Consider the following 25002-nt stretch of genomic DNA (forward strand, 5'->3'; position numbering starts at 1 on the left):
TAGCGACATCTAGTGGACATTATTAATATTGCGTTGCCATGACACTATGGTATACTGCAAGAAAGGAATTTTCCCACAAATTAGTATTTTGTGCACACATTGTATAAATTTCATGGCCACAAATGAGCAGTCTGTGTTCATGTTTTATCGATATTGTGGCAAAAAAAAAAAAAAGAAATCCCAAGTCACCTCTGCATGGATGCGCAAATGTGAGTGGATCAATTGTTTATTAGAATATTGATCATTCACAGCAAACATAAAAGCACATTGTGCCGTTTGAAAGAATGTTGACTTTACGTCTTTATTCCTGTGAACGTGGGCAGTATTTCAGTTTGGCGATGTATTTGCTGCATACATTTCATAAACAGATCTTCTGGTTGATTTATTAAGTGAAAAACACAATTCATGCTTTTACACTATCGTGCGCACTTTACAATTTGGATGTGCTTTTTGAAAAAGAGACGTCCGTCACTTCCTACTACAGCTGCCATGGTAACAATTCCCACTTATGTGTCTTTTAAGTATAGGGCGGAATGAGCTGAGCACATCAGAGACGTTTTATTATTAAGGCACGTAAATGTAAAAATGTGGATTCATGCGAATACAAACACTGCATTGATTTCCAGTTCATTATAACCTGTTAGATTTTTGCACGTGAATTATCTTAAGTGCCACCACAGTATTTCTTCTTCTTTTATAACCTGTGACATTCCATTTTGCACTTGTCCTGCTCCACACACATTCTTGCACGCTCTGTCCGCGAGCGCTGATCATCCGAGGACAGAGCAGCATGATGGAAACGAATAGAAGCCCCGAATGCGTCATTTCCGGTGGAATATTCCAGCTTTTTGCGCCTTGGTCTTTAAAAGGCTGCGTAGGTGACGCTTCTGCAACGTTGACAGGTAAACGTGCTGCTTTTGCCGCTGACAGAATAAAAAGTTTCAACCTTAGAAGAAAAAATAGTAAGCTGACGGTATATCTATAGAAAGAACGCACATTTCCTTAATTTGTGTGGCTACTTTCTCTACTCCGTGGCATCCATTCCAGGTAAGGTGCTAAAAAATGATCATCTCACATTCAGGCAAAATGTCATTTCTTAAGTGAAAGGGGATTTTATTGCATGTGATGCAATCGCGCCCCTTACATGATTTATATTTGGACATGTACACATGAGAGGAATTGTAAAATGGTTGGCTCTGATGCAGCGCTGCTACAGCGAGTGTCAAATATTTGGAGAAGCGTTGAAATGATGCAGTGGCTATTCAGACAGATGGTAATAACAGTTTGGGTCCAGCAAAAAAAGTCGAATACTTGGTGCCATTTTATTATTATTATTATTATTTGTCACATTGTCTTTCAGCTGCTGTGATTCGGGGAAAGTCATGATCCTGTTGACACCATCCTCCGGTAGGTCCAGTGATTATTCATAAATCTAATCTGGATTAGTGTGCTCTCGTCTAGCCAATCTGGGAATTTGTTTTGGTTAAATTGAATAAAATGGGATGGGTGTTATTAAATCTGCATGTATTTGTGATGTAATCCGTGAATTGTATAGCCTTCCTTTGCGTGTTGCCGTTGTATTAGCTGCAGTAAATCTTATGTAATGGTTTCTGTTTTTTAAATTATTATGATTACTATTATTCCTGTTGTTGTTTTTTGCACCCCCCCGCCCACGTCTCTCTCTCTCTCTCTCTCTCTCTCTCTCTCTCTCTCTCTCTCTCTCTCTCTCTCTCTCTCTCTCTCTCTCTCTCTCTCTCTCTCTCTCTCTCTCTCTCTCTCTCTCTCTCTCTCTCTCTTTAATGTGTTACTAGGTAACGTAGTAGGGTTATGCAACATGGGGCGATTTGCACTCATTACGCAGCACTTCAGATGTGGAGACAAAATTGGCTGAGTCTCTTTGGAGTCTGTGCCCGAATTTATTTTGAGTGTAATTCAAAATGTGAAATTGTTATCCCAAAATTCAATCCAGTAAAGTTAAAAGCATGCTGTCAGTTAAAAAGTATTTCTTTGGCTGTGTGCTCTTGTCTCATTCACTGTTTTCTTTCAGATGAAGAGTCTCTTGAACTGCCCCGCCTTTGGAATCACACGAAATTCAGGGTGAAACTTGATATACGGGTTGCTATAATGCAACATTTAAATCTATATTGTAACTTTTGAAGTCATGATCTGAGCACACTGTCTTGGATGGTACCATGACATGAGAGAAAGCGGTTTAAAAAAAAAATCAATTAAGAACATTTATTCATGGGGCAAAGATAGTTTTTTTGGCCAGTGTCAACTGGTGTGAGCTTTTGTTCCATCTGGCTGACTTAATGTTGATGAGCTGTTATTATAACCAGTAATACCAACTTTTGTGTCATTGTAACACGACTTCAAAATTAAGCTAAAAAGCAGACATATTAGACACTGAACCGACGCAGGAAAGCTTTTTCTACTTTAAAATCGATGCTTCACACGCATTTGTCAATAGACTGAATCCATTAGCTACTGCCACATTGTCCTAGGTCACCACTTTTGATTGGCGCGAGCAGACAAATTGATCTCACGTCTGGTATGTGTCAATACAGTTGTTGCAATTTACACTGTCACTGTCGCTACCTAAATGTAGTTACCTCAATGTTCGTGTGTGTGTGTGCACGCGTGCATGCGTGTGTGTGGGTGTGCTAAAAAAAAAAGCACAGAATTTGTTTAAATGTCAGCACGGTGGACAGTTAGCACATTCACCTCACGTCGCACAGGTCGTGGGTTCAAATCCGGGCTCTGTGTGGAGTTTGCATGTTCTCCCCGTGCTTGTTTGGGTTTTCTCCCGATGCTCAGGTTTCCTCCCATATCCAGATTGAAGACTCTAAATCGTCCATAGGTGTGGATGGTTGTTTGTCTGTTTGTGCCCTGCAATTGGCCGGTGACCAGTTCAAAGTGTACCAAGCCTCTCGCCCAAAAACAGGTGGTTTAGGCTTTCACAACCTTTGTGAGGATACGTTTGGAATGGATTTGATCATGCTACAGTTGCACATGATTAAAATGAGCTAAATTAACATCATATTCCCATATTCAAAACTCTATTCGAAAAATATAAGTTTGTTTCCCATGTGTTAATCATGTGCAACCTACCGTAATGTTCGGACTATAAGTCGCGGTTTTTGTCATAGTTTGGGTGGGGGGGCGACTTATATGTGATTTTTTTCACAAATGTTCAAAATTAAAATATCTGCGATGTAGTGAAACCGCGATAAACGAACCACGATGTAGCAAGGGATTACTGTCATTTGAACTGCAAGTGACATCACCCGTGCCGCACGGCGGTTGTTTACATAAAGGACAAAGGATTTGATCACAGGATGACGAAGATGACGAAGGGCCCCACGTACTACCGGCATCATTAGCGGCTTTGTTTGTAAGTGACATGGAGGACGAAGAGTTTGAAGGATTTAATGATTTGGAGTGACACAGAAGGTTTAAAAAACTATTATGGCTTTTACGCACGCCCGGTCATACTCTACGGAGCTTTCTTTCACCTCCGTGGATGGAAGTCGGGGGCCGGTGCTTGGCCGGGTGGCTGTCCGGGGACGGTGGATGGGGCTCAGACATGGCTTTTACGCACGCCCGGTCCTATTTTATGGAGCTCTCTTCCACCTTCGTGGCTGGAAGTTCAGTAGTTGTTAGCTCGTTGAACTCTTGTTTTGGTAAATAAAGAGCCGTTTACCAAATCCACGTCTTTCCTGGTACTTTGTTAACGCTACAATATAGTTATAAACTAGATCTCTGCAGCGCACGCGCGGCGTTGTTGACATAAAGAACGAGGAATTTGATCGATGGATTTAATGATTTGGAGTGACACAGATGGTTTGATAATATTGTTGTGATATAATAGGTATTTGAAATATACTTTATATATCGTTATATGGATCTGTGGAATAATTAGAAATGCAATTTACAACGGGTCCGACGTCAACATATGCGGCGCATACGCGGCATTGTTTACAAAAAACAAGATTGATGGATTTAATGAATTGGAGTGACACAGATGGTTTGATAAACATATTATTTATGTAATACTTACTTGAATAACTCTGAATGTTACGTCAGGCCCGTTCTCAGCTCCTGGTTTGTGTATATGTCACGGTAGGATACCGTATCGTTTAGCCTGTTGTTGCTGGTTCATGTCTGTTTTTGGTGTTGGATTTTGACAAATAAATTTGCCCCAAAAGTGCGACTTATACTCCGGTGCGACTTATTTATATATGGGTTTTTTTCACTTTATTGTGCATTTTATGCCTGGTGCGACTTATACTCCGGAGCGACTTATAGTCCGAAAATTACGGTACATGTTTGGTGTAAAATCAAACAACTTTTTTGTTCATTGGCGTGTGCATGATACACTTTTGGGCGAGCCCCTTGATTATGTTTGACTGCACATTTGTTAAAAAAGAATAGTTTTAGTGATTCCAAAATGGACGCATACTGTACGGTCAGTGTCCATCCAATAAACACACATCTAAAGTGATGCTTCTTTTGTATTAGACAGAAAAGTCGGTTTTATACAGCGTGACATTTATTTTCTAGTAGAAAAAAAAAAGTCATACTTTTCACTGCTGAGCTTCGGCTCGGCCTGGGAGAAATGGTTTAAACGCACTAAGGTCAGCCGGCGTAGTCGGTTTTAACTTTAGTCTTCCACGTTCACCAAGATGGCTTCTAACTGCTGCTGTAAAATGCTGGCAGGTCTCTTCCAGTGCACCAACAAGTTGTTTGTCAGTGATCAAGCCTTGGGACTACAGATCAAGGAGTTTGCTCGTAGAAATGCTGCTAACGCCCTCTCCGTTGCCAACATGCTCATGGGCATGGCCTCCATCCTCAGCAGTCTTAATGGGTGAGTCGGCACATCTCCAATAATTTGGAGATGATAATTGATCATTTGTAATAATAATGGAATGAATTGCTGGACCCTTTGGAACATTCAAATACCCTCTTGCATGTTGCTCCCTCTTTTGTTCAGGCAGCATCACGCAGCATGTTGGCTGATTCTGATCGGGTACCTGCTGGATTTGGCAGATGGAGCTGTTGCCAGGCGACTTGGCGCCTGTTCCGCCCTGGGTATGTGGAGTGTTGATGTCGATAGATTGCCAAAGATCAACTTCAAATGGAGCATTGGCCAGGCTCTCTGCTCAGCGCTTTGTTGGACTTTTCAGTTTGGCAAAACACAAAGTTCCCTGCTAATGGAGACTAAGCTGATGAATCATTTGGATTGTTTTGCCATGTCATTCATGCAAAAGGAGCAATGAGAAAGAATGCCTATTGCTTTTGAATAATGCAATGCGCATTCAAGTCCAGGTTTAAACAGAAAGTTCTTTACAGTTCTGGTTATGTGAGTGATGTAGGACAGGTTTAATGAAAGAAAGTTCATCACTTTGTCCATACCTTTGACAAATGTGAGATTAATGTTGTGTATTTCTGCCTTATGAGCATTTTTGTGAACATGCTCATTCTGGCATCTGAATGGTTTTTGAATGACAGTTCATTTTTGTGGAAGAGCAGTGGCGCAGCTAGAAGAGGGGCCACTGGCCTCCCCCAAAATTTGTTTAGATAGGTTGAATAATTGACTTTTAAATTTTGGGTGTTTTGAGATTTTTTTCTGGGAAATATTTTCCACTTTTATCAACATTTTCAGAAGAATTTGGGGATTTGTTTAAAAAAAAAACAAAAAAAAAAAACATACCTTTGGCCATGCCATAGCCACCTCTTGGAAAAAAAAAAGTTTTACATTCGCCTTCCAGGAAAAAATCTGGTTAAACAAGCCTGCATGAGCACTTCACATCCGAAGCACGTAAAATGAAAGATACAATCTAGATTTGACATTTTTTGGTTGCTCGACCCCGTGAACGTGTACCCGGCGTGGATGACTGATTTAAAACAATGAGAGAATCTAGGCAGCAATCTTCACACCTTTTCCCTCACATAGGACATGTAATACTTTGAATTTTCTCATTTTAAAAGCTCAGCACTTCAGTCAACCTCTCACGAATCACAATAACCAAAAGCTCAAAATAGCTCCGAGGTGCATCATCCATTGTCCTTTTTGTCTCCCGTGTTTTTCTGCATGACTTTGCAGGTGAATGTTGTTTTGCCCGTCACGTATTTTGTCAAATGAACTTTGTGATTAGGTCGACTAATTCCACCGCATCGCCTCTCAATTGTCCATCTTATCCCATCGCTTTGTTTTCTGCGCATATTTGAAATTGCTAAAATGGTTGACCCTGGCCTTTGGGAATGCCACCTCATTCATTCCAGCTGCGGCCCCGACTCACCTCTTCCTCGTCTGCTTAAATGCACACTCGCTTCTCCTGAGAGATAAAAGCCCGTGGGTTAATGTTGTTTGCTGAATGGCCGCTGACTCTGAAATTCCCACATTGCACATGACCGTGCAGAACATTTTGTTCAAGAAATAGCAACAATTGTTTCTTTCAGTTTACTCTTCACTTGTGTCCCTCTTTTGTTTCTCTCAAGGTGCAAAGTTGGATGACTTTGCAGATTTCACAACATTTGGGATCGCCACATCCCTGCTCCTGAGGACACCTGCCCTGTTGGATAACATCCTGTGCATGTGTTACGTCCTCTCGGTTTTTATTCGCCTCTGTTTCTTCTCCAGTGGTGAGTCATGTGTAATATCTGAAGGGAAAGCAAGTGCAAATGTTCATTTCTTCTTCTTTGCGGATGTTATGGATAGCCTGACAGATGAGATTAGACTGCAATGCAACGTGGCATTGTGCAGCAGGTGGAAATAAGTTCAAGAAAGATGATCCGCACAGAATATATGCGCATGAATAAGAGGGGTGAAGGAGGAAGGCAACTGGGAGAAGAGATAGAAAGGGTAGAATACTTTAAATGCTAGATCCTAACAGGCCGAGAGCTGAATTGGCAGAGATGAAGATGATGAAGTTCTCCCACGTTTACGAATCCCTAAACTTGAGACTTGCTCTTCTTGGTCTGCAGGGATCCCATTCATGTATCGTGGACTGCCCTGCATCTACTCCTCAGGCGTCCTAGCTAGCGTCTCACTGCTGTCGGGCAACAACACGACCATGCTGCGAGTCATCGCTGTGGCCATGATCCCCTTCATGATTAGTAGTCACACCTTCTACCCTCACGACCAAGTGTTGGAGTCCCAAGCCTGGAAGAAAGTTGTCTATGCCGGAGGTACGTTTTGTCTCATCGCTGCGGCCTTTCGATGCATTGTGACGATTTTGAGCATATGTCGGTTCAATACTACGATATACAATAATACTATCAATATTATCTTTACACATGATATTAAAGAAGAAAACAGAACCCCATATAGAAATGGAATACTCGTGTCACAAAGGAAAAAAACTCCCCAAATAGTGCAATAATAGTAAGGAGGGAGTTTTTACACACAATTTTGTAAATTAATTACTGTTCTGTTTAATATATAAAAATTGGATTTAACATATGGAGAACGTGTAGTATCAATCTGTGCTCCGTCAATTTGACATTCACTTAATACCTTTCTTGAGTATGATCGTAACTATCCTCTCTTAACTAAATTCTGTATCTCCCTCCCCCCCACCCGCCTTTCATTTCCCGATTTAGGAGTGGTCATGTTGTTCTGCTCGTTCTTCCTCCTCCCTTGTGTGTACTATCTACTGTGGTGTATCTCCTATATTTTGTTCCCAACATCCCTTTGGAGCAGTAAAGTGTAAAAGCGAGAATGTTGGCCACTTCCAGACTGCTGCTAGCTGCTATGGAGGATCCAAGAAGCTCATTTCCCACAAACACTGCAGTATTTAGCACTACCACTTACCTTTAATTGTTGGATGTGATGCTTCGTAGGGAGAGAATCCAGATGAGAACAACTGTGTTCTGATGGGAGTAACTTGTGCTTTTTACTCAAGGTGAATAAGAAAAGTTTTGGAACTTTAGACGTACAGTGGGGCAAAAAAGTATTTAGTCAGTCACCAATTGTGCAAGTTCTCCCACTTATGAGATGAGATGCCTGTAATTTTCATCATAGATACACTTCAACTATGAGAGACAAAATTTAAAAAAAAAATCTGGAAAATCACATTGTCTGATTTTTAAGGAATTTATTTATTTACAAAAGTTCATATTAATACTTTGTTATATACCCTTTGTTGGCAATGACAGACATCAAACGTTTTCTCTAAGTCTTCAAAAGGTTTTCCACACACTTTTGCTGGTATTTTGGCTCATTTCTTCATGCAGATCTCTTCTAGAGCAGTGATGTTTTGGAGCTGTCACTGGGCCACAATGGCCAAGACCAAAAAGCTGTCAAAGGACACCAGAAAAAAAAAAAAGGTAGACCTGCACCAGCCAGGGAAGACTAAATCTGCAATAGGCAAGCACCTTGGTGCAAAAAAATCAACTGTTATTAGAAAATGGAAGACATACAAGACCATTGATAATCTCCCTCGATCTGGGGCTTCACGCAAGATCTCATCCTGTGGGGTCAAAATGATCACAAGAACGGGGCACAAAAATCCCAGAAACACACAGGGGGACCTAGTAAATGAGCTGAAGAGAGCTGGGACCAAAGTAACAAAGACCACCATCAGTAACTACGTCACCAGGGACTCAAATCCCGCAGTGCCAGACATGTCCCCCTGCTTAAAGTCCAGTACATGTCCAGGCCCATCTGAAGTTTGCTAGACAGCATTTGGATGATCCAAAAGAAGATTGGGAGAATATCATATAGTCTGATGAAACCAAAATAGAACTCTTTGGTAACAACTCAACTCGTCATGTATGGAGGAGAAAGAATGCAGAGTTGCATCCAAAGAACACCATACCTACTGTGAAGCATGTGGGTGGAAACGTGCTTTGGGGCAGATTTTCTGCAAGGGGACCAGGACGACTGATCCGTGAAAGGAAAGAATGAGTGAAATCATCCTTCCATCAGCAAGAGCATCGACGATGAAACGTGGTGGGGTCTTTCAGCTTGACAATGATCCCAAACACACCGCTCGGGCAACAAAGGAGTGGCTTCGTAAGAAGCATTTCAAGGTCTTGGAGTGGCCTAGCCAGTGTCTAGATCTCAACCCCATAGAAAATCTTTGGAGGGAGTTGAAAGTCCGTGTTGCCCAACGACAGCTCCTAAACATCACTGCTATAGAGGAGATCTGCATGGAGGAGTGTGCCAAAATACTAGCAACAGTGTATGGAAAACCTTGCGAAGACTTACAGAAAATGTTTGACCTGTTGTCATTGCCAACAAAGGGTATATAATAAAGTATTAATATGAGCTTTTGATATTGACCAAATACTTATTTTCCACCCTAATTTGTAAAATAAATTCCTTAAAAATCAGACGATGTGATTTTCCCGATTTTTTTTATTTTGTCTCTCATAGGCATACAGGCATATCTCATCGTGTAAGTGGTAGAACTTGCACAATTGGTGGCTGACTAAATACTTTTTTGCGCCACTGTATAGCCAGCATGCCCGCGATCCTCGTGAGGATAAGCGGTTCAGAAAATGTATTTGATGTGTACAGTATTCACATCAAGATGGTTCGCATAAAGTAGAAAAATCACATTCGTCAAAGCTATCTTTATTACAGTAGTAAATGGCAAAAAATCTAAAAAATAAAATCAGAAAAAAAAAATAGCATCTAAGTCAGGTGCCTCTGTTGTGACTAGTAATAAACCACCACACCCGAGGTGAAACAACCAATTAGAGAAAGAAGGCGTGACTTGAGCATTTTTTGCGCACTCATAACGGGCCCAACATACGCAGGTAACACAAAGTAAATGTTTTTTTGGGAGTTTTATTTTTCAACGGTCAAGTCATGGCAGTTTTAACTAATATGAAAATGTGTTTTGTTTTTTTCAAAATTGAAACGTCAGATGTCAACATTCTCGCATCTGTTTTTATTTTTGTCTGACTGGAAGTGAATTGCTTTCTCCCCTGCCATCAGTGATTTAGGGACATGCAAAATCTTGATTTCTTGTAGCCTCTGTTTTAGGAGGATTTTGAATTGTAAATCCACACTGGATTGTCCGAATGTCACACTCTCTGACTTCAACTGGACAGTATTCAGTATTTGTTTTTATCATGAGTGACATTTGAAGAGAGAGTGAACTGGTCAGAAACTTGATGCAAAAAAAAAACAACAACAAAAAACAACAGGCTACCTGACTTCATTCCACTACACTATTCATGCACAAAGTTTAAAAATTCATCCTTCACATTGCTTTGTGGAAGGCTTCAGTCAACTTCATTAGTGTTGAATTTTCTCTTAAAACTTTTGAAACAAAAAAAAGATCTCACTCAAAAGGTTGAGACTTGGGTTACTCACACTGTTCTGTCTTGTTGATGGCTTTATAGATATAAAAAAAAAAAGGCAAAAATCTACTGCGTTAACAATCTTAACAATATATTTATTATTTAGATTTATGTGGATGTTGTCTGGCAATATTTGAAAAGTAAAATATACGTATGGCACTTTGCCATGCAACATTGTTTGCTGTTGGTCAATATATTGTTTAAAATGTAGACAGATGCTTGTAAACAAAATAAATTGCATTTAGTACAGATTATAAATACAAGTATAACCACATTTATTCATGAAGATTTGGAGTTACTCATCAGCAAGAACTTTGAAATGACTGATTATTAATTGATATAGCTTTTGTTGTACTGTTGTCACACTGTTGCAAACTCATGTTTTAATCCATCTGCAAAAGTGGCTGATACTGTAAAACATTATTAAAAAGAAAGTACCCAAATACAACAGGTGACTATTGTGATTAATCTGCAGAATCTTGTAGAATCTAGTAGTTGATTTGAATGCCAGAAAAGTGCACCACTGTACCAGCAAATTCACGGAATGGGAAACGCGTTTATGTATTGTAATGTGTGAACTGTAACCAAATGCACTCAGGCAATATCTGTACATCCATTTTCTATACTGATCTGTTAAAGGTCACAGGGATCTGCCATCAGTCACAATGCACAAATAGTAACAGAGATGGAATGGGGTTGATTTGAAGAGGAAATGAGCACCTACATAAGAAGTAGTTGTTACGAATGGCAGCTCAGCAAACGTAAGATTTTGTTATGAATATTGCCAGTGGGATAAATTGAGCTCTTGTGTGACCCTGAGCAGATAATGTCACTCTTTTGTCATAAGTTGTCACTGGGCAAACTTGCTGTCTCACATAGTGGACAAAGATTAGTTAAAACAGCATGAATTCATGCAAACAAAACCATGGGGATTATTAGACAGGATTAGACTAACCAACATAAACCCTAATTTGAAACACTAAACCTACATTGAAACTCTAAGTAACCATCTTAAAGCCTACTTTAAAAACCTAACCCTAGTTCTAAACCCATCTTTGAAACTCTAACCCTAGTTTGAAACCCTACCAAAAAGAATAAAACGAGCCTGTTTTGACAAAGCAAGCAGTAGAAAGTATAAGCAAAAAAATGACATTTTGTTTCAAGTACTGAACAGATAGTAAACCACTCAACCAATTACAAAAAAAAATAAAGCAGATCAATGAACAATACATGTAAATTGATAAAATCCCCAGGATATGAGACCAATAAAACAAAAAAAAATCCGTTTGTTTTTTCAAAAACGGCGGGTAAATCAGTCACAATCAGTAGTAACGTATGTATTTGTATTTCAGTACTTTCCATCATTGATTATGTATCAATGAAGTACAGTGATTGTAATATCCCCTTGTATCCACGAGAGGGCAGGCTTTCATAGAAAAAGAACGCTCATAAACTCTAGTCACACTGATGGCATAAAATTGCAACACGTCATGCAAGACTCTATTGGTCACAGATAACACTTTGCCAATTCTTCAGCGATTACGTGTCAACTTTATCTGTCTTTACTAAAACGCAAATACACATTTCCCCGCGGCAACTTATCCTCGTTTGTCACAGAGTAACGAAACGCCTAAATGTCAGTCACAAAAGTCCCGCCTTCCGCTCCTAATCATTGGTTGAACCATTTGCCTTCAACTCCCACCCCTGACTACTGATTGGACAGAAGAGCCTCTAATCACAATGCTACACGGAACAAGCCTGGGGGGGGGGGGGGGGAAAGTTATGAAGTATAATCGGATCATGGCCCGTGCGTGTTCCCATGAATGTTTTGTTTCGTGCAAAATGTTCAGTGCATGTTGAGGAGTCGTGCAATCGCCTAGGGTTGAACATATGGATGAAAGCCTGGGAAAGAAAAGAGCGCAATTCTCCCTCGTCTAAGAGGAGGGACAGGTATGTTTTTCCGTTTCCAAGGACTGCGTTGCTGATGTCACCGCGGAGGAGGAGGGCACCAGACAAGGACAGGTGCGCGGCGTAAAGTTGCATATCCAGTCTGTTTGGATCGAGCTGGGAAACAAACAGCTGATACGGCGATCCGTGTGACGAAGGTGTTTTGACTGCAATTTCATCAACTTGGCCGACGAATTCCTGATTTTTTTTGGGGGGGGGGGGGATCGCGTTTGAAACGAGGAAAACTCCCGAAGTCCACTTTGCACGGTTATATTGGAGTTCAACCGGAAAAAAAAGATAAGGCCCAGTTGCATTTCGTAAGTGCACAAGGAGGGGGTGTGGGGTTGAGACACCCCAGTACCCGAAACTACACTTTCCGTCTCTATGCGACACTGACGCAGCTGGTTGGCTTCGCATGCGAGTGTGCAAAGAAGTGATGCGCAAGTGATCCAGTGGGGCGACTGACCACCTTCGATGTGTAAGAGACCACTTATGGAATATGACTTTTGACTTGTACAATCTGCAATGATTCCCCGGTGCGTCACTGCGTCTTAGCATCACCAGCCGCTTTCAAGGACGATCGTGTTCGGACTGCAAAAAAAAGAGCATCCAACAATGTCCAAGACGCTCAAAAAGAAGAAGCATTGGTCGGCGAAAGTCCAAGAGTGCGCCGTATCGTGGGGGGGATCCGGCGACCTGGTCACGGTGGTGGAAGTGCGTGGCGGCGCCGAGCAGGGGGAGTTCCCCTATCTCGGCCACATTGCAGCGGAGGCAATGGTATGTCACGCCGGAAGACTCCCTGGCAGCGGGGACGTGCTCCTGGAGGTCAACGGCACTCCGGTGAGCGGACTCACTCACCGGGACACGTTGGCTGTCATCCGCCACTTCCGAGAGCCCATCCGCCTGAAGACAGTCAAACCAGGTGTGTGCGCGCGAACCTGCCTTTTGTGTGCGTGCGTGTGTGTGAGTTCGGAAGCTAAAGGTCACTTCCATGTTTTCAGCATCAGTTTTTTTTTTTGCTGCAGTACGCTCCCGAACACGCGCGTGCGTGTGAGCGAGCGAGCGAGCGAGGCTACATCTGGCAGCACTGCCACATCAGCTCCCCGACCTTTGTCTGAACTCATTTTGTAATCTTCTTTGCATCCATGCACGAACATTGCTATTGAGATGATTCCGTGCGTTGTGGAGAAACACTCACGCGGGCACTGTTTATACCTTGACGTATGAGTTTGATTTCGTTCCGTGCCACACTCCGTTCCCTATTGAAATGAATTGAAAGAACATTAATCCCCCCCCCCCAAAAAAAAATACAAGCTGCGTCTCATTCCGTTATCTTCAGTGACGTGCAGTGAGAGTCATGACTGGTGAGGCAATAATGTTCTGCTGGAGAGGCGGATAAAAAAAAAATATATATAAACCCAAAATAAAAGTGATCCTTGCACAACATTTCAATTTTCATGGAAACAGACTGACTGAGCGTTGTATGTTGATGTACATGTGAGTTATTTGTCACATCAGTCCCGCTCACTGTGGTGTTGCTTTGGCAACTTTGTTTCATTGCAACACACGGCGGAGAAAAGACAAGGAGATCTGTCAGACAGACACACTGATCAAATTACCCAGTACGGAAATCATGGGGCCATTGTATCGATACAGAAAGATATTTTGATAAAGTTTTAGCAACGCTGTCTGTAAAAAGTAGCAAGCTGCCACAATTTCACAAATGTGGCCATAGTTGCCGTCTGCCTCTTGTGACACTCGACAGGAATGTGTAAATGGTTGATTTGTCTGCTCTGTGTTGTGCAAATGGCAAATCTAAATCCAAACCAACCCGTTGGGCCGACATTCCTTTGTGCCTCAGGGCGTAACCACAGTCACATGCTTTGCCGTGTTTACATCCACGCGTACCTGTTGATAGTGGTTCTTTAAAGTCTCATCTGGGGAAGATGGCAAGATTTCATCGCAATGTAACTGTTATTTTTTTGGGGGGGTGTAATGTTACAAATCCTGCCACAAGTTGTCTCAAGTCAAGTCAAGTCAAGTCAAGTTTATTTGTATAGCCCTAAATCACAAGCAGTCTCAAAGGGCTTCAGATAGACAATCAATTGACAATTATTCTCAAAGCATCCCCTGATCTTGGGCTCCCAAAAGGGCAAGGAAAAACTCAAAAACCCCTACCAGGGGAAAAATGAGAAACCTTGAGAAGGGACCACAGATGGATGGTCTCAGGATACTTAGGACTGACATCAGAGGCTGTTCAACATAACCTGCTTTGAACGCATTGTTTTGGAGTCTGAACATATACTTCAGGCTTTTTGATTGTTGGAAAGGAGTTTTTTTGAATTGATGCTTGACTCCATCACTGAAAGTACTCAAACATTGCACGGTCTGTCTCTATGCTGCAGTCAGAAGCATCTTGCGTTAAGTGGCTTACGCTAAATACACATCCATAGATGATTCAGTAAAGGAGAACACTTAAGTCATTTTGTATTTTTACAATGTGTTCACAGGGGATGGTTAATCAGCAATATAACTCCAGTTTGACAAGTTCATATGGGCTTCTCTGTTTCCCCTGTGCGTCCCCACTGTGTGTTTATATCTCAGTCTCTTTTCTCATGATTAATTCAAGCCTCATCTTTCATTTATGGCTGCCCGATGCCGAGATGAGGTGGCTCAAATGATAGCACCCTGGTGGAGAAGGAAATGTTGTAAAGTTGGGAGAGAGGATAAATTACGCAGCATGTTTTGCTCATGTACAGGAAAAGTGGAATTGGACAAAAAAAGCATGTTGTGTTCGTCCTGCTTTCTGTAAATGTTTGACTTGTCCTAGTTGCAATTTTTAAAAATTGTTTATTTCAAACACGTGTAGCTATCAGTGAGTCGGGTCTCGCCTCATTTTTCCATTTTCTTTGAATTTTAGACGTTTTGTTCTCTTCTTAATTGTCATTATTGCAGTTTAGCATGAGTCTCTCAATACCATTAATCTGAAGATTGGTTTATTATTGTAATATGGCATCCAGAACTTTTTTGTGTTTTTTTTTTTTTCCCCAGACTTTTTTGGACGTGACAACTTTAAAGATGGACATAATTTCCTCCGGTTTAGACTTGTTGAAGTCGCTGCTGTCGAGCAAGCTATCAATTTAGTGTGCGGATTTACTAACAGTTCTCACATTACACATCGAGCAACTTAGAGTCTAGAACTAACCTAAGAAGCATGTTTGAGAAAACTTGCTAACTACTCCAAAAGTTCCAACGTAGATTCAAAGATTGTTCAAGTTAGTAGATTTGATTTTGATTCAAGTTATTACAATGTGCTTCCAATGTGTTTTTGTGCCATAATTTGAGCCCAAATCAGGTAAAAAAAACACATATGTAAATGATTCGTGTCATTTGTCGTTGTTGTGCAAATCTTTTGAAATGATATCCAGCCAAGATAATTGAGGTAACGGAACGATCAAATGAAGCTGTGACGGTTGTGAGGGAATAACGGAACAAGGTGGGCATAAAATAGATTTTTTTTTTCCCCCTCCCTCTAGTCTTCTTGTCATCCCATAATGAGTGGAAGCTAGGCGACAGCGTGAGGGCTTGCTCCTTTTTGTGGAACATAGATTGGCAGACGAGAGAAGTCACGGAAATGAAGATCTATGATTCAATAGACGGGTGCAGATGTGGGCAGAGCCCTGCGGCGAGCAGGTAATCTTGACAGCTGATTGAAGTGAGATTCTTCCCGATGCGCAGTCACGGCACTTCCACTTGGGACCATCTGGTGTCTTGGTTTTCTGGCCGTCACCAGCAGAGACAATAAGCAAAACGGCAATGCTGCTGCGGTAGGATTCCCGTGTAAAATATTCCTACTTTGAGGGAAGTGATGCACACCGAGGATTGCAGGAGAATCACGTACGAGATGATGGAGATCATTACTAATCTCAGAACTGGGGGGGGGGGGGGGGGGGGGGCGATTATGCTGCCATTTATCATCAATCAACATTTTATTGTTACAGCATGCGCTCATCTCAATTCAATTGTCCCTGAAAGCCTCTTTAGGTTAAAGATAAAAATAAATCTGGAGTTTTTCCGTGATTTTATTTTTAAAAGCGTCACACATAGGGACAAAATGATGATGTTTGTGTTTTGAGATGAGTCTGCTGCTTGCGCCACATGAATGGAATAGCGACACTATTTGATGTATTTTAATTTTTCTAAAGAAGTGCTGCACGGGGATGTGCCTCTTACTCACTCACTTTTAGACATGGGGCTCAATAAGTGGCCACCCCCTAGCTCCGGCCCTTGTGGGAACATTTTTAAGATGGATAGAAGATAAAACAACAACATTTCAATTAATTGCATGTCATGGCTATTTGCTGTACAATTATTTCCAGCATTGCAGTCTGCGCCTCATCAATCGCCCTGTAAAGTAGGCATGGCGGAACTCTGTCTATTCATTATAAACCCAACTCAATGAGTTGGTAATATTAAATTGTATAGGCATTGTGTTGATGGAAAGGGCAAGGTTTAACCAAAGAATATTTCTACTGAAGTAGTGGCTCTGATATCTATTGGTAGCACGTTCCTGAGCTCTAAAACCTCCTTGTGATTCTTTGCTTTGCTGCCATGTGGTGATGTAGCGCAACTGCTGTTTCTTGCCAAATCTCAAAGTGAAAACAAAAGCGTTCAGGTGTAAACACACCTGCCCACAATATGCTTGGCTGTCATCTCACTGGTGCTATGATCAGAGTCAACTAAATTTTGGTTCAGTAACTCCACAATAATAACATATTGCTTTGGGGGAAAGGCCACGTTTGCTATATGACAAATACTGTAAAAAAAAAAAAAACTTGCAAATTGATTGACGTTTTATGCCATCCCATCTAGGGGCTCTATATATAATGCCATTCATGGTATGATGACTTGTTGAAAGAATATAAAGATTGCAACAAACGTTTTTTGATCACACAGCCAATCCAAGCTACAATTGCCTTGTTGGGAGGCCTGCACAGCTCTGCATAATTATGAATGCAAAGTGTATACTCATGCTTGTTGGAAATGAGGTTCCTGAGTGGCCTCATTAGAATTCATGAACGTATGGCCAATTTGGTTTGTTTTGCTTCTCAGTCTTACTAGAAGGTGATTGATCATCAGAACCAATCTCATCCCTATCCGCCATAGCGTCTGATCCTTTTCATGTAACTTGTGTATTTGACTCGCACATGATTTATAGGTCTCATTCGGGAAGAGTGAAAATGAGCTCGTCGGGGTCGGCAACTAAATTGTCATTCAGCTCTTGAGCGCTCTGTGTCATTTGGTGTTAATCAAGCAATTTGAGAAGCTTCCTGCCCTTCATTGGTTATTGCTGCTCTTTATTGAGTGTGAGGCTTGTGTGTCATTTATTTTCAAAGTAGATACACACATAGTGTGATTATCCACAAGTTTTGGCGCCAGCCAAGCGGCCCTCTGGCTAGCTCCAGAGAACTTTGAGTAAATTGACACTGGAGGTCACATGTTTATTAGTCACGGTTAAAGAATGCAGAAGGACGTGCTACTGGTGATGTCACCGTGTTACAACCAGTGGAGGATCCTCGTACTGTTCTTGTTGACTTAGTTGAAAACATTGCTTGCGTTAAATTGCGGGGCTTTTACAAATGACTCAACTGTCAGAGTGTGCCTGCTGCCTGGCTGACTGAGCATTCATCTGAGATTGAGAGCTATGTGTGGAATGCAGTTATTTTGAATTCATTGAGCACAGTCAGATTGGTTTACACAATGCCAACAGTGTATTGTTACCAATAGCTTATTGCCATTAAGTTCCAAGCCAACAATTGAAATGATTTACTATTTACAAAATCTTGGCTTATTTTCAACAAAGTTGTTTTCTTTATCTTAAGGGAGTAAACTGTAATTAAAAATGAATATATATATATATATAAAAATATGTTGTTCAAAATTGTACCATTTTAATTCTAAACAAACACTTACTTTAAATTGCTATTTAACATGATGAATACGGTGGGAAAAGTAATTTCAATTTCCCAGTCAATTTTAGAGGAACGTGGTTGAACAGGTGGCAAAGAGGCGCACAGCCTGTTAGCTGTTTTGAATTTTTGCAGAAGGAAACTGGAAAGAAAAAAAAGGCATTTTGGAATTGAAAGTATCTTTACATTTTACACTATTTGCTATGTGCATTTCAGGGGTGACTACGTGTTTAGTCCATAGGTCCGACTTAATCTATCTCTTAATGCCACCACCATTATGTCACGATTATAGAACACATCAGTACTAAATGAAAATGCAGTAAAACAGCATACAAATGTTCCAAATATAGTTTGAAAATCAATAGTGACTAATCATTAATAACGGGACAAAAATTCAAAAATACATCATGAGAGAGATGTCGATTATTAAATGTATTGCTATATGCAGGTCCCTACACATGATTTGCTGGCTAAACGTTTTCAATCCATGAATGGGGGAAAAAAATGCAAAGGCTGTGGTTCACCTAGTTCTTCATTTGGGATCAATTTCAAACTAGATTGATTGAAGATCATTGCTAATACAGTATGTGCTTAAATTGCTTTCTGATGGTGCCGGGCAGAGTAGATTGACATGGCAACACATTGAGGCGGAAATCTGATTGGACCCAAACAAATTTAAATAGATAAATAAATAATCCAACATACACATAGCAGCTAAATGTGAAAAAAAAAATGGAATAGAATAGACTATTGTCATACATTAACTCATTGTCATGGACAATATATATGAATTTTAAATATAGATCATTGCTTCTAATAATTTTAAGTCCAAGTGAGAAAATCTTGCTGTCCACAGGTATACATACCAGCTTTATTATTTTCTTGATTTCCAATGTCTGACATGCAACTGAAATAGAAGCTCTACCATTACAGTCCCTATTGATTTTATTCTGTATTCCATTCAGGGATGTTAAAAGTATTGAACTTCATTGCTTCAAGGGCCAGTGAGTGAAAAACATAACATTAATCATCCTATATGATCAAAAAATATTCCTCGAGATCAATACCTAATCATCACTACATTATACCCACGTGAAGCAAGAGTCCTACAAAAAATCTAATTCATTCATTTGAGTGCTTTGTCACAATAGAACCTAAAAGTTCCCACAACATGGTCTGGTTTAGAAACAGCTCTTGTGGGTTTCATGGTATCACACTTCCTCTTTACTGACTTAGCAGAGCTGGACTGGGACGGGTTTGTGTGTTTACAAGCACCAAAGTGACCAACACACACGTTTGTTGACCTCCATGACCTCTCACAGCTGTCAAGCACAAGGCGGACATACATATAAGAGCCAGAATTAAAAGATCGGTATGCTGTGAAGCTTGGAAACTGCTACGTCGTCAGTCCCTCGGCTGCTATTATCTCACACACGTTTGTCTTCTGTGTGTGTGTGTGTGTTGCTGTCATGATTATGACGACACTCTGGGATTGTTTTGCTGCTGTAAAATAATCGCTCCCAGTTGCTGCTTGATTCGCAGTTGAGGTCGTAAAAAGTTTTCCAGTCTATGCTTTTATCTAGTTTCAACAATCAGTTTCACGTTAGCGTCTGCATTTCGCAATTTATGATGCACGGTCTTAAGCGCAAAGCATAATGTTCGCCTTTCCAATTGTAATGTGATGAAGTAAAATGAAAAACTGGGCACCAGTTGAGATGGATATGACAAATGAGTTAGGGAGTCACCGAGGTTTACTGAGAGTTCGCTCGTGATTGACTGTCTTTGACATCGTTTGACATGGCTAGCTAAAATGTCCAGTCAAGGCTAAGCAAATTGCTTAACTTCAATAATGTGTTCAAACACAAATGAACAAGATGACAATTGTTAATTTCTTAACTTAAGTGTCCCCCTTACACATCTTCTACAAAATCAAAGTTGCTGGCAACAGTCCTAACATGGACACTTGGGATTGTTTAGTTTAAATATATTAGTATTTGCCGTTTTATATGCTAGCTTCTGTCAACTGCGATAATGGAAAAAAGAGCTGTCAATCATTAAGTGTCTCTGCCTCCTGAATTGTTGTCAAAACAAGATAAGGAATGAAACCAACTGGGTATCGTCACCGCACATGCACACCAACACTATTAAAAACTACTGCGACTTTCAAGTGATGCATTCGCTGACTTATTAACCTCAGCTCTGAGTCACATACGAATGAATGGTTGTCCTTTGTAGTGACTTGCTGGCATTGTGCCTTAGTGGCACTTCCAGTTTGCAGCTTGCAATGTTCTTTCATCTTGTCACTGAAACCAGAAACACTCAAACACAAAAATCAATCACTGGTGATTTTCAACCCTTTCTTACACAAGCTAGTGTGTGCCGCATTGATCTGTAATTATGATGCAATATCATATATGCCAAAAAAAAAAAAAAACTTTTTAAATGACTTGTTTGGTTTTTCTGGGTGTGAGTCAGACCTTAAAAATATACTGGCTATTGTTTTTGATGTAGTGTTGCCAGAGGGTTTGACTCAAGTAAAATCCCTGAAGTTCGATCCCTGAAGGTTTTTAATTAGAATTTTTTTTTTTTTCAAAGGAAGGACATTATAAAGGAAACCATAGGCCTCATGAATGCAATAAAATTTCTTAAATTTGCAGCATTAGTCTGCTCATAACACACTGGCATTCGGAGATCCTTCTATCAAATTAGCAGCAGCATGACAAAGGTAATTATGACCCGAGTACAGGGCAGCAAAAATTTAGAAAATTGAATGGTCCGTTATGTGTGATATTGCTTACAAAATCACTCGTTTCTACGTTCACTTAATGGCATAAAGCCTAATGACGCACGACATTTTGGATAATGAGTAGCTGCGAGTTTCAAGTAATATTCTAAATTGTCCTGGAATATCAGTATTTACGAAGAAAGGGCACATTTTTAGGCATCGATTGGATTTCCGCAGCTACAATTGATTCTTTCATTACCCTGCTATGGGGGAACTTTGTATTCAATTTGCTTTGAGATGAAGCTAAAAAATTGTGTCTGTTTTAATAATAAGCTCATATGGGCTAAAATTGCTATTTACAGTACATGATGTAAAAGAAAAGTATTTTTTTTTTCCTGTGACTTTTGTCACATGCTCAGCCCACTTATCACATTGCTATTTAAAGTACATGATTTCAAAGAAAAGTTCAAATTTTTCTGTAGTCACTTGCTCGGATGAGCTGTAAATGTTTATGATCATTCAACAAACTGTGTGCATGTGTGTGTGTGTGTGTCAAAGCAGTTTGTATGTAGTTGTAAGAATTTTCCTTTATTACTGGAAAACATTGCATTGCTCACTGTTTAGGCTTTTTCAGGTCCTCGGTGCCCCGTTTGTCCCAGCCATCTGTTTGTATAACCCACTTTATTGTCCATTTTATCACGATGCTGCAGCGAGCACTGTTGCGCCAGCATGAAAATTTATGACCAGCTTTGTCTCAAGCAAATAGCAGCGCGAGCCTAGCATCGAGAGTCGTGACACGAACAAGAAGTCAGCGCCGCAGTCTCGGCTTGATGCTGCATGAAGCAAACCCCGAAGCTTGCTCCGAATCAACACTGACACCTTTTCACTTTCATTTTCCAGCTTTCATCTGCATTGTATATGGGTCGTTGTCAGAAACTCCAATCGCATAGTCCAACTCTGACTCACTTTGAGAATCCTTATTTTCTTACCTTTTAGAAATTTTACTGCTCCCAAGATTGCAGACATACTGCAGGGATAAAATAAACAACGTGACTGAGATTTGCACTGTTGTTTGTGAGTGGTGAAAAATCGCAGCTACTTCCTGTTTGTAAGATGCATGTCAAGTGTGACGTCCATTTTATTGGTAATGAATTAAGAATAAAATAGACCAATTATTTCTCATTTAGTTGCATGTACATCCTATTTCTTTAATGTATTTCGACGAATTGCAGTTCCACTGTTGGGATGAAGTATTTTGCGCATTTGTTTGTGTCTACTGTACCTCTTAAGTAGCATCACGTCATGTACATGGGTTAGTTAATTTTCAACATTTGTACCAGTTTTCAACTGGATATACTCACACAAAGGCAGTGAATCTATAAATGTAAAATTTATCATTTTTATTCCACTGCTCTGTGCTTGGTACGCAGGTGCAGTATGACACAATGGCCACGACTTTCAACAATCTCTTTCAAACAAAAGGGTTCATTTATTCAGTGAACATAGGTTTGATTCAAAACATATATCATGTTGACCTGGTTTTGAATAAGTTTAATTTTAGGCTCTCTTGTCACATTCCTGGACCACACTTCAAGAGAACCATCCATATACTTGCTGACAATGTTTACTCTGAAGATTTCCTAAAGGTCTGCTGAGACTCATTGGATGATCCAGCTTGGTTGCAAATGTCAAAATTGGCTGCTGGGTAAAATAAGGTGACAAAGTGCCAAAGAAGCGTCCCTTTTTTTTTTTTTTTTCTCCTGTCTGCCGCCATCATTTTGTGTGTGTGTGTGTGTGTGTGTGTGTGTGTGTGTGTGTGTGTGTGTGTGTGTGTGTGTGTGTGTGTGTGTGTTCCTCTCCCTTAATGTATCTCTGGATGTGATTATGACTAAAGTGGAGCAGGCTTCACGCTCTTCTGTTTCTGCTTGAAAAGAAAATGGGTCCTTTCTGGCGCGCACATCAACACCATCAAACATATTTTACAAAGAAGATTTCATGTGAGCGATCACGTAAAAGAGACCGGGTTCACCTCACTCTGCCCGTTTATATTCGCTATGCTCGTAAAACCCGCCACACTTGTTTGTTGGTTTCGGGGGAGTTTCTAGGCAGGATTGTATTTCCAGCTCGAGAGACGATGTTTACTTCCAGCTGACTTAAAGATCTGTCTTTTTGCACCCCACTGCTGTCTCGGACAGGAGAATGGATGAAAATATGGCACCGTGGTGCCCGGCTACCAGTCACTATCGATTTACACCTGTTCAATGAGTATTTTCTTTCTGCTGTTTAAACTTTCAAGACCAGCATGGCTTGTGTAGGGTTTAAAATAACACAGAGGCCATGAGCACTTTCATCTGCAGGTGTACTCAGCGTTCTCAGCAAGAGCAGTTGAAGGGGGAAAGGGTTGCTTGGAACAAAAATGATGAGACACTCTCAGGGTGTGTGTAAAGTATGCACACACTCGTGTTGGAAAATCGAGGTGGAAGACGCTGCAGTGAGACCAATTAGCTGATTCCTTGATCCCGCGCCCTACAGGGGTTTGTTCTCTTGCTAGAGAGCCTCAGCGATGCGGCACTGCGGCATCGTGAAGACGAGCTGGCTGCAGCAGGAGATCAAATGAAGCAACCTTAATGCCTCACTCATATTATTTTTTTTTGGGATGTCAGGATTTGTCAGATTTCTCCTCCTATCGCTTTGATCACTTTCACACATTGTCGGTTTCCTCATTTGCATACGTTCCGGCACCGACTGAGCTGAGCTGCCCGAACGATAAATCTATACTTGCCATAAGCATGAATCACTCACTTGTAAAGTTGTGCCTGTCAATGTGTGATCATAAATCTAATTATTAATATAGACGAAGAACATATTTATAAGCTGCCTTCTTCTTCTCATGGTAAATGGTTTTCATTCCCTAATTGTATGAATAATTTTGACTGTCTGAATACAAGCCATTGTTGTCAGTTTGCATTTTGTCGACGTTGACTTCTTGAGCCATGACTGCTTTTCATTCTGTGCAAAGCTTTGACCATCTTTTTCTCTTTATTGTGTGAAGTATTGTTTGTTGATCCAGTTTGCAACTTTGCATGCTTGCATCACTCTTTGTGGTTCTGATACGATTGTCACTGCTATGCTTATGCTCTAGATGTTTTGGCTGACAGGACATTTTGAATATTTTAAGCTTAATGGAGTTTTTGGAGGGTGTTTTGTAGATTTTTTTTTAACACATAGATACTGTAACTATGACACTGTTTATTAAAGATAACAAAAGAGGAATGTTTTGGAAGACAAATTGCTCGGGTGTGGCCCACTTGCTGTCACATAATGAGTTGCCTTGAGTATTGGGTTTGCATTTGGCAGATGGAGGGAGGTACTTTGGATTAAAAAAAATGTAATAATTATACTGTAAATCCAGCGTGGCCAATTAAATGTTTTTGTTTCTTATTTGTACCTTGAAATGAACAATATATTCAATTCAACACAATTATTTATTTCAAACTCATGATCGAACGCAAAATAATCGAAATACTGTGTTCTTTGCGGCTCTTAATTTCTCTCCTCACTGGGTGAGCGGTTTCAGAAAAGTTGCATATTAATATGAGATAACACTAGAGGCAGGGAAGCTCTGCAGCGAGAATGTCTGATGCCGTCCTTCGCTGAGCTGAGGAGGAAGAGCAAAAGATGTGGCTTAAGACGAGGGGCGGTCTGAACTAAGCCCTCCGCCCCATCTGGAAGGAAATGAGCCACTCCGTGCGTGTTAGTCAGAAGGCATAAATGAAGTCATTAATACCATCACTAAATTACGGCCAATTGAAGATAATGGGTCGCCAGAAATGTCACAACAATCATGTTTTGATTAACGCCACATTTTGCAGTCTATTCTATACACAGAGCACTTATTAAGTTCAAATCAATTCTCTAGTGATGCTTTGAACTGTGTTCTATTTATTACATGACTGCTTTTTTGGGGGAGCCATAAAGCGTACCAGATTATTTGGTGCAATATCAACGAAGGAGTCTATATGTACATGCATGTCAAATAGTTTA

General features: G+C 40.6%; 2 protein-coding genes across 10 annotated transcripts in view; both read left to right on the forward strand.

Moving 5' to 3' along the window:
• Positions 1-776: 776 nt before the first annotated feature.
• tmem269 (transmembrane protein 269) lies at positions 777-8052 on the forward strand. 7 transcript variants are annotated; one of them, XM_085925546.1, is made up of 8 exons: positions 779-902; positions 1361-1407; positions 2048-2097; positions 4720-4867; positions 4994-5091; positions 6502-6645; positions 6988-7191; positions 7606-8046. In XM_085925546.1, exons 4-8 carry the CDS (start codon positions 4827-4829, stop codon positions 7713-7715), a joined length of 597 nt encoding a protein of 198 aa, XP_085781672.1. In that variant the 5' UTR covers positions 779-902; positions 1361-1407; positions 2048-2097; positions 4720-4826; the 3' UTR covers positions 7716-8046. The 7 variants fall into 7 exon arrangements, with proteins under 7 accessions (XP_085781632.1, XP_085781672.1, XP_085781661.1 ...); XM_085925535.1 differs by having other exon boundaries at positions 860-1047; XM_085925523.1 differs by lacking the exon at positions 2048-2097 and having other exon boundaries at positions 860-1047; positions 7606-8052.
• Positions 8053-12051: 3999 nt separating this feature from the next.
• The window catches only part of magi3a (membrane associated guanylate kinase, WW and PDZ domain containing 3a), a 58205-nt gene continuing 45254 nt past the window's right edge, over positions 12052-25002 (forward strand). The window contains exons 1-2 of one of the 3 annotated variants that reach the window (XM_085925475.1): positions 12052-12742; positions 12820-13186. In XM_085925475.1, coding sequence (XP_085781601.1) covers positions 12880-13186 — 307 coding nt within the window. In that variant the 5' untranslated portion in view covers positions 12052-12742; positions 12820-12879. Of the gene's footprint in view, positions 13187-25002 lie in introns of all 3 variants that reach the window. The other 2 variants (XM_085925467.1, XM_085925484.1) reach the window with 2 other exon arrangements.

Source organism: Syngnathus leptorhynchus, chromosome 1, assembly GCF_054491065.1.
Source record: "Syngnathus leptorhynchus isolate UIUO chromosome 1, UIUO_Slep, whole genome shotgun sequence".
In the NCBI taxonomy this organism is placed as follows: Eukaryota; Metazoa; Chordata; class Actinopteri; order Syngnathiformes; family Syngnathidae; genus Syngnathus; species Syngnathus leptorhynchus.

Coding starts and splice junctions, on each gene's coding strand:
- tmem269 (XM_085925506.1), top strand. CDS start 4,686: ATGGCTTCTAACTGCTGCTGTAAAATGCTGGCAGGTCTCTTCCAGTGC. Junction 5,092..6,501: donor TGGCGCCTGTTCCGCCCTGG/GTATGTGGAGTG, acceptor GTTTCTCTCAAG/GTGCAAAGTTGGATGACTTT. Junction 7,192..7,605: donor GAAAGTTGTCTATGCCGGAG/GTACGTTTTGTC, acceptor TTCCCGATTTAG/GAGTGGTCATGTTGTTCTGC.